The 10,672-nt window shown below is 34.7% G+C and overlaps 1 protein-coding gene across 1 annotated transcript; it reads left to right on the top strand.

Annotated features, from left to right (window-relative positions):
* The first annotated feature begins 2,706 nt into the window (after positions 1–2,706).
* On the top strand, positions 2,707–3,105 carry LOC120088924. Its single transcript, XM_039046362.1, has one exon. It carries the CDS (start codon positions 2,707–2,709, stop codon positions 3,103–3,105), a length of 399 nt encoding a protein of 132 aa, XP_038902290.1.
* Positions 3,106–10,672: the final 7,567 nt, after the last annotated feature.

The following is a 10,672-nucleotide window of genomic DNA, read 5'->3' as shown; positions in this document are numbered from 1 at the left end:
CATTATAGCACGTTTCAATGTGCGTGACAAATTGAAGTTTCAATAACATTTGGCCTTTCATATGATTATATAAATGTGATTATGGTTATAATATTAATTTTTCTCCTTGGATCAGATTCTGCCTGAGGTTCATGCAAATGCAGCAGAAACATTATGTTTTATAGCCCGTAATGCCCTATCTGCTCTTGCTGCCAAACTTTATAGCCCTAGGTTGACCAAGAACTACTTCTTTATTTTTCAGTTTTTATGGTAGTATGTAGATAAGTGATCGTTGTTTTGACTTATCAATCACTTCTTATGCAGTTTTGTTGCAAGGATATTTGATCATGCTTTGGAAGATTCACATTCAAAGTCTGGCCTTGTGCATTCACGTTCTATATGCATTTCTTTGTTGGATCCAAAGAGATCATCAGCGTATTCTCCTTTGTTTCACTCTTTCCGAAATCAACATATGTATGAATGTCCAGTTCCTGTTGATCCAGAGACTGTTGATGCAATGCTCCCTAAACTTGGTTAGTGTATGATGCTAGTTTCATTTATTTGATGGTGCCTTAGTTCACACTTGTGCTCTCTATATTCTCTAAATCAATGGTCTAGATGTATAAAAGAATCCATAGAAGTCATACAACTATCAATATCAGGTCAATAATCATCAAAGTTTCAGAGAAATATTTAATTGTTATTGATCTAATATTGATAGTTGTGTGCACTTTGTGGTTTCTCTTATACATTTAGCCCATTGATTTGGCATGCATGTACATAGTAGGAAAGCAGCATTGTGAGTAGCACTATGAATACAGCAGCATGGTCTCCATAATTGCAAATATTTGATTTACTTGTGGGAAGTAAAATTCTTCTATTAGTTTCTAATAGCACTTGTCTCACAGGTGATTTGTTAAAACTCTTAAACTTGTCATCTGATGATAAAGTATTACCCACAAGATATGGAGAATTACGACCTCCTCTTGGAAAACTTGTCATCTCGCAAATTATTATGGAGAAAATGCAGCTTTGAGGACCCTCCATGCGCCTGGCCGAGGTCTACTGCTAACTTTTACTGTGTGCAATAACTTTACTTGTTAAGTTGAAGTTAAATTCTAAATCTTTCTAATTCTTCTGTAGTTGCTGGATGAGCTGAAGAAGAAGAATCCTGATAATAACACTATCTTTAATGTGGGTTCCAAACCGACATTAAAGCCCTTTAATGTCAGTTTAAAACCGACATTAAAGCCCGAATTTCTTCTAGTGAGTAGATGTTCAAGAACTATTGACATGGTATGTTGAGGCTTAATTAGTTAAGAGGTAAAGCATTGAGGGCATTGGTAAGATTTAAGGGATTTTGACGTAGTGTACAAGTTCGAAACATGAACTAGCAAGACCATCAATTTGATTGAAAATGGAAATCAATCTAGCTCGAGGTAAACAAAAGTGGTATGTGCACAAAAGTACGTAAGTTGGATCTTCCAATATCACCATCTGCATAAGAGATAGACCGGTAAAAAAAGTTGAGTTGATAATAAGAAATTGTTATAGGTGGGTTTGGAGCAGTACAATATAGTATGTTTTTCCCTTGCATGGGGAATGAGTTAATTAGCTCTAGGGAATACAAGTAATTTAAGCTATGACTTATGAATTAAGAAGGTTTTATCGTAAAAACTAACTTCAGGGATCAATTACGATTATTATGAGGTTATGAAAATGTGTTATCAATTGACTGATGCTTTAGCATCAAGGGACTTCAAAACCTCATTTTTAAAGGGAATTTTTTACTCATCCACAACAGGGTCTAAGTAATGATATATGATTGTTTTGAGGCTAAAGGATAATATGAGGATTGGCTCAAGCAAGTTTTATAGCCCATGACAGTAAAGAGCCTCATGATGAGTTTCTCACGAATGTGAGACCTAATTAGACAGAGTTATTCTCAGACATGTAGACCCTAACAGAGACATCACAATCGACGCTTCTAGAGTAAAAGCACTTTTCAGTCATTTGTTCTAGTTCGTATCTTCATATGACGCATTATATAGCATGACCAGTTTCTCCACTACACATATGAAATTTTCCCTGTGACAGAATGATAAGCTCAGATATATGTTTTTAGTGGATAAGACTTTCTTAAGCTCACGACAGTTTTCATAATTTTCAGCTTGAACGTGTTAAAGTATTGTTGCTTTTCAGCATCTTAAGTTTCATAGTTATATATGGAAGGGGTTGTCACACCTTTTTTTATACTAGTTTTAGCTATGTCAAACAGTGACCTTCAGTTTACATCTAGTTTTTAGAAGAGTCTCCAGTTGGTATTGGGTACTCGATTGGATTTTAGTACAGTTTTTCATCCACAGACTGATGGTTAGAAAGAACGTTTGAACCAGACATTGGAGAATATGTTGTGCACTTGTGCATTATAGTTTTTAGGGAGTTGAGACTCTCACCTACATTTGATGGAATTCGCATAATAACAGTTATCCGGCTACAATTGGCATGTCACCGTTTGAATCCCTCTATAGGAAGAGTTGTAGGTCTCCTGTGTGTTGGGATAAGGTAGAAGAGAGAAAATAGCTAGGACCTGAGCTAGTGCAAGCCACGAGTGAGGCAATACAGAAGATTAAGGCTCATATGCAAACGGCCTAAAGCAAACAGAAAAGCTACGCCGATGTAAGATGTAAGGACCTGGAATTTAAGACTTGTGATAAAGTGTTCTTAATGGTGGCACATATGAAGGGTGTTTTGAGGTTTGGAAGGAAAGGGAAGTTGAGCCCGACGTTCGGACCTTTCAAGGTCTTGGATGGAATTGGTCTTGTAGCTTACCGATTGGTATTGCCTCCATCACGTTTTTCAGTTCATAATATATTCCATGTTTCGATGCAAAGAAAGTATGTAACAGATCCGTCCCATGTAGTTGACTTTGAGCCATTATGGTTGAATGGCAACTTGAGTTATGAAGAGAGACCTATGCAGATTCTCACCAGAGAGGTGAAGATGTTACGCAATAAGAAAATAGCACTCGTAAAGATTTCGTGGCAGAATAAGCAGTTCGAAGAGGCCACTTGGGAACGAGAGGATGAGATGAGGACCCAGTACTCAGAACTTTTTCAGGAATGAACTTTTGACGACGAAAGTTCTTTAAGGAAGGAAGAATGTAACACCCCGAATTTTGTTCTTAATGTAATTTCAATATTTTCTAGTATTAGAGGGCATTTTTGGAATTTTAGAAATTCAAAATGTAATTATTGTGATTTAATTGCTAAGAAAATGGTGTTTCAATTTAATGGTTCAATCGGAGGGAAGTTATGGAAATTGGACTGTTAACACAAATTTAATTTGAAATTAATGTCAAGAATTAATTTCATTTTTGAAGGGGGTTATGTCATACAAATTTAATTTGAAATTAATGTCAAAAATTAATTTCATTTTTGAAAGGGGTTATGTCACACAAGTTTAATTTGAAATTAATATCAAGAATTAATTTCATTTTGGAAAGGGGTTATGTCACACAAGAATTAATGTCATGAATTAATTTCATTGTTAAAGAGGAATAGTTAAATTCTTTGTAAATTGAAAATTTTAAGGAAAAAAATAAGTTAAAAGTTAGAAGCAGGGTCTGATTGAAGGAAGATTTTGGACATTGGAACCTTGAGGGTGGTTATTGCTCAGGCTTCGTTGGAGAATTGAATACAAAGATTGATTATTGAAGACTGTCGCTTAGATCGATATCTGAATCTAGTATCGAAGTAAGTAATCTTACTTCTGGAACTGCCCACAGGCCAACACTAGATATATACTAGCATGATAGATGAATATTATGATAGAACGATAGCATGATAGACGGATAGTATAGTATGGCCAATATATGTTCTTGTATAAGGATCTGAAAGATTTATTTGTGCACATAGATACTTGCATGCTAGTATGAGTTGATACTTGATTCAATGAGATTGTATTTGATATGAGGATATTGAGACATATATGCATGTTGTAGAGCCATGATGTTGAGGTGTATATGTATGTTATAGAACCATGTTCTATACTTGTGATGTTGAGACTGTGATAGTGTCTTTATTAATTAGTTAGATGCCCACTAGTTGTTGAGTTTCCTTCAGGATTCACCAGAGATTATGTTTCCTTCGGGATTCACCAAAGATTGTATTTCCTTTGGAATTCACTAGGGATTGTGTTTCCTTCGAGATTCACCAGGGGTTGTGTTTCCCTCGGGATTCACTAGGGGTTATGTTTCCATCGGGATTCACTAGGGGTTGTGTTTCCCTCAATATTTACCAGGGGTTGTGTTTCCTTCGTGACCCACCAGACGTTGTGGATCCTACGCGACTCACCAAATGTTGTGGGTCCTACGGGACTTACTAGAGGTAGTGGATATACTTAACCACAATAGGATAGAAATCAGTTTTTCATGTATGTATGTATCCTATGAGGACTAGAGCAGTTCCAATGTTTCACCAGAAGTAGGCATCTAGAGGACATGGATGTCTAGCCTGACCCCAGTAGTGGGTTACTTACTGAGTATTTTATACTCATCCTTTCTCATGTTGTCGTTTCAGGTAAAAGTAGAGATGCGCCAACGAATGATAAGTGAAATTCGTGATCGAGCCATTGGGACCAGTTTTATGCTTCTGCCCATGATATTTAGATTTCTTTTCATGTTTGAAACTTTCAGTTTTGATGTTTGAAACTTTCTATTAAGATTTGTTTTTTGACTTATGTATTTCCATTTATGACTTATGGGTACCTTATCATTTGATTTTAATATTTGAATTTAATGAAGATCTTTTAAGTTACCTTATTTATTTAGCATTTATTTCAATATAAAAAGGGTGTCGTTTTAACTTCCATGCATGCATGCGTTTCGTAACGGCATAGCTTGAGTCCTAGGAAGTTGGATCATTACATTTTCGATCCGGTTGGGGGTGGGTTCGACGTTAGCTCCAGTCAGCTTCAGCAGCAAGTGGCGGCTCAATTTCTTGAAGCACTGGATGTGTTGGGCATGAAGGTAACTCACAACAGATAAGTGTTGGGCATGAAGCATCAGCAGTAGGGACTTGTGAGGAATGAGGGCAGCAACATGAAGCACCAACGGCAGTGGCATAGGTTCTCGGTAATAGCAAGGGTGTGAGTTGTCAATCGGCAACAGTAGGCGCGTTCTTTGTCTATAGAAGAATGAGGGAAAAGAAATTCTTTGGGAGACAGAAGTGAGAAGTGAAAAAAGAATAAGGTAAAACTTAGGGTTTTAAATCACCCTATTCCGACACCTTACATGGCGTCGGGAAAAGTGGGTTCTCCTAATGGTAGTTTAAACTACTGTCGAGAGAGCCTTAAAAAAGTTTACCAAAAATTTTTTAAAATCTCGATGCCTCCCCTCTACCATCGGAATAAATCTCCCAACGCCTAAACCATAGCAGAGAGAAGCCTTAAATTTTTTTCCCACCTTTTTTATGGCGACTGTCTAGAAAATGGAATCGGGAACACCTTTTTTTCTCGCGCCATTGCAACCACCGTCGGGATATCCTATTTTTTTATGCCAAAAAAAGTGTTGGAAAATTGAGTTTTCCCGACGTTTTTTTTTTTTTTTTTTGCATCGAGAAAACTTTCGTCGGAAAAAACCTAATTTCTTGTAATGAGTTTTTATAGAATTTATTTTCAAAAACTACAGACTAAAAGCCAAATGGTTATCACACCAGGTACTGGTTTTGGGATAGTTGTATGCATAGCAAAAATAGATATGAAATTGGCACGTGTCCTTACTTTTATTTATTAACAATTTGAATATTTAAAGCATCTATTGTATAGAGCTTGGAACAACGGTTCCAATGAAATTTGAATCACTCAAATCATAGTTGAAAGTAAGAAGATATAGCCAAAACAATCGTAACAGAAAAATCCCTAGTTGATGACGTGGCATATTTTATTCATCGAAGTGGACCAATTGAAAGGTGTCACTTGGAGCAATGAAGAAGTGACACATGGTGGACTTTTGATTTTTGAATTTATTTTTTAATATATATATATATATATGTATGTATGTATGTATTATATATATGTATGTATGTATATATATATATATGTATATATATATATTACTATTTTATATTATGTTTGTGTCTAACGGATAGTTAAGTTTAAATCTCCACCATTCAATTTTCGTTTACCAGCATCCAATGACACAAATTGAAATTGGTTTTCACCTACTTCCCTTTCTTTTTAACTCTTCATCTTCTTTAAAATTAAAACAATAATTTTATTATTTTCAATCCTCCATAACTCATTAAGCGACCACTGTTGCTCTCTCTCCAAGCTTCAATTTTTTCTATCTTCAATTCATTAAGTGCTAAAATTTGTAAATCTCACTCTTTTAAAGAATTTGTCAAGTGTGTTCTTTATTTTTCCAAAATATTGCAAGGGTTGCTCATGATCCTTGAAAAGAGTTGTAACGGTTTGATCCTCAACCGTGGAAAGGATTGGGTTTGTTCTTGCTCCCGAAAAAAGAACATTGTAACCGTTCGAGTCTTAAACCATGGAAAAAGTCAAGTTTGAGTAATATACTCAAGAGGAGCTTGGGAAGTGGATGTAGGTCAGTTATGTCAAACCACTATAAAATTACCGATGTCAATATTTTTAGTCCTCTCCTATTTAATTTTGTAATTAATTTGTTAATAAATTTCTTTGCATGAAATTAATTGCTACAATTCTTTTTTAAAATTAATTGCTACAATTTGTTCTTGAATTTGTTTATGTCAATTTCTTATCTTTTTTAAGTGAATGTATTTGTATGAAATTTTATTTAAAATAATTTTTAGCTAAAAGGATATCAATTTATTTAATTAGGCCCACTTATTAAAAATTTTGATTAGTTTTAGATAAACCCTACTCACCCCTATAGGGTTTCCATACCGATTCTACAATTGATATTAGAGTCAATTGCTCTTGTTTATAATAAAAAATATTTTTCATAAATCATTTTGGATTGATACTCATTGTTTGAGTTTTTCAGTCCAACAATTAGTATCAGAGTGGTTGCTCTTTTGATTAAAGTAATTTCCAAATATCATTTTTGTACTTTAAGTATCTTATTGATATTTTGAAAAATTATTTGAAAGCCTAATTGCTAGAGCTGTGGCAACTTTAGAAAATCATTGTGTTGATAGACCCCCATTCTATGATGCTAATAGAAATTATAATGTTTGGAAAAATAGAATGACAACATTTATGCTTGCTATGGATTTTAGTGTTTTGTATGTTTGTGAGCATGATTTGTCAAAATTTGGACTGAATAATGAGTTGCTCACTTTTAATGCTAAAGCCATAAATATCATATATTCATGTGTATTGGATAGACAAATATGTGATAAAATTTTACATTTTGAGTATGCCTATGATATTTGGAATTTTCTTCATAATATGTATAGCTTAGAAAATTCTCCTTGTACTACTAATATTTTATTTGATATGAAGGAGAAATATAATTTTCAAAATCAAGAAAAGATTCATGAAGTGAAAAATGAAAAATGTGATAAGTCCTCTTTCTGTTTGATAGCCCATTCGAAAAACAACTCCGGTAATGAGTCCGATGAAGATGAGGTAAGTCTCAAATCTCTATCATATGATGAGTTATATGATGCATTTGAAAGTATACAATGTGATTTTGAAAGAGTTAACTCTAGATATATGAAATTATCAAAGAAGTTTGTTGTATTGTCTATTGAGAATGAATCATTGATAAATGAAAATGCATGTTTGAAAAGTGGATCTAATAATGTATTGTTGCATAATAAAGTTGATGATTGTTAAAAGAAAATGGATAGGACCCAAAACAATATAACAACCCACTAGAATCTCCTCCAAAAAATCAACGAAATAACTATTCTCCAAAATACCACAAATAAATCATCGAGTAATCACTAAGCAATCAATCATACAATAGACAGCAATAAACAACAAAATTGTAGAAGACTAAAAATAAAGAGCACACACGAATTATACGTGGAAAACTCCTTCGATGTAAAAAGTAAAAACCACGGGACTTGTGAGGAGTCCACTCTTGTCAACTTCTTTTATTATGATAAAATTGAGGAAAAAAGAACCCAAGTCAGTCATACAAAAATTCACAACCCACCAATACTTTCATACATAAAAGATGAACACTTCAGATATAAAAAGAATGAAAATCACCTAGTTTTTCAGATTTTGTTCTCCAGTGATTACGGACAAATCAAAGCTCCAAAAAATTACCCAACCGTTCAAAACGAGACCCTATGTGTTCCGAACAGGCTGATCAAATGTTAGCACGATCCAACAGTTCAAACTCTGGCAATCGCCAACTTTGTGGAAGTTGTTGCTGAAAATTTGAACTACTGTCTTTCTCTCCGATTTTCTGCCTCTTTTTTACTCTATTTTTCCTTAGGTCATCCTCATACTACATAAAGAAAACCTAGGGCTTACAAGATGGGTCAATCTAAAAATTAGCCCAATTGGGCTCATAAAACACAAGTTCAAAATAAAATCTTGTTTGTGCAACAAGTGGGCTGGACACCCACAATAATCTCTCTCTCCAGCCCAACATAGGGAAGACTCAATCACATCCATGATCACTTGAACCTCATCTCGGTAAGCTTACTACAAAGCTCAATCTTGCTTCCGGGAACTACCTTAGTTAACATATCTGCATTATTCTTGGAAGTGTGGACTTTCTTCAAATTCAATCTCTCCTCTTCAATTACATCTCATAGCAATGATATATAATGTCAATATGTTTAATACGCGCATGATACATTGGATTCTTGCTAAAATCCATAGCACTCTGACTATCACAAAATATAACATACTCACCTTGTTTCAAACCCAACTCTTGAAGGAACCTTTTAAGTCATAACAACTCTTTGCTTGCTTCCATTGCTGCAATATACTCTGTCTCAGTTGTAGACAATGCTACACATTTTTGTAGCTTGGATTGCCATGAGATGGCTCCCTCTGAAAATGTAAACATATAACCTAAGTTAGAGTTTTTGTTATCAATATCACCTGTCATGTCGCATCAATGTAGCCTTCAAGCATAGGTTTACCACCTCCATAACACAAACTCAATTTAGAGGTGCCCCATAAGTTTCTGAAGATCCACTTCACTACTGTTTACTGAGTCTTACCTGGATTGGATAGAAAATGACCCACTAGGTTGATGATATGTGTAATATCAAGTCTAGTACACACCATAGCATACATTAAAGAACTAACGACAGAAGAGTAAGGAATGGATGACATAACTTCTTTCTCTTTCTCTGTTGTAGGGCAAGCTCTCTTACTTAGCTTAAAGTGAGTTGCCAGTGACGTACTAACAAGCTTAGCATGCTTCATATTGAACATTTCCAGCACCTATTCAATATACTTCTATTGGGATAACAACAATTTCCCAGCTTTCTCGTCACGAGCAATCTCCATCCCTAAGATTTATTTTGCATGACTCAAATCTTTCATGTTAAATGAATTGGACAAGTCTTTCTTTGAATTTTGAATCATATCTATATCTTGTCCAACTATCAACATATCATCTATATATAAAAGAAGAATGATGAAGTTGCCTACAGAAAACTTTCTAAAATATACACAAGAATCAGTTGTAGTTCGTTTATAATCATCGCTTATCATAAGCGAATCAATTTTTTTGTACCATTTCCTTGGTGCCTGTTTAAGCCCATAATGACTCTTCTTCAACTTGCAAACAAGTTTATCTTTCCCTTTTTCTTCAAATCTTTCAGGTTGCTCCATGTAGATCTCTTCATGCAAGTCACCATATAAAAAAATTGTTTTTACATCAAGTTGCTCTATCTCAAGATCAAGATTTGCTGCTAATCCCAACACTGTTCTGATATATATCATTCTGACCACTGGAGAGAAGATCTCATCAAAGTCAATGCCCATTTTTTGGTTGCTTCCCTTAACCAATAATCTAGCTTTGTACCTCACTATCTTCTTACCATCCTTCTTGTACTTGAAAATCCATCTATATTGCAATACTTTCTTACTCTTTGGAAGCTTCACTAGCTCATAGGTTTCATTCTTTTCCAGGAAATTTATCTCCCTCTTCATCGCGTTGACCCACTGATTTTTTTCATCATGAGACAAGACCTCTTGATAGTTCTCTAGTTCTCCATCTTCATTAACTAGAATGAACTCTGAGTTTGGATATCTTGTTGAAGTTTTATGCATTCTGGTGGACTTTTGATCCTAAGTATCACTTGGGGAATAGATTGCTCCCCCTCCTCATGAACTTCTCCATGAATCACTTCCCCATATGCATCTTCCTCATGAACTTCTTCATCGGATGAAGACTCAAAATCATCATAAACAACATGATCTGGTACATTACCATCAGGTTGTATCTCACCAACCTCATTATATATATCATCAACATTCTCATTTTTTGGCTGAACAACAAAAGGAGTAGAAGTAGAATCATTTATAGTATCAAAACACAACTCTAAAGTAGAAGTGTATCTTGTACTAAGAAGATCTGCACATTTCTCATGCTCAAAGAATACAACACCTTTGCTTTTCACTACCTTTTTATTTTCTGGATTGTAGAGCCTATAACCATACTCTTAATCCCTATACCCAACAAAAAACACATGGATTGGTCTTCGAATCAAGCTTTGATAAATGTTTC

This window comes from Benincasa hispida, chromosome 10 (genome assembly GCF_009727055.1).
Source record: "Benincasa hispida cultivar B227 chromosome 10, ASM972705v1, whole genome shotgun sequence".
Classification (NCBI taxonomy): Eukaryota; Viridiplantae; Streptophyta; class Magnoliopsida; order Cucurbitales; family Cucurbitaceae; genus Benincasa; species Benincasa hispida.
The sequence above is the reverse complement of the archived record's forward strand: the minus strand, read 5'-3'. Positions and strand labels throughout refer to the sequence as shown.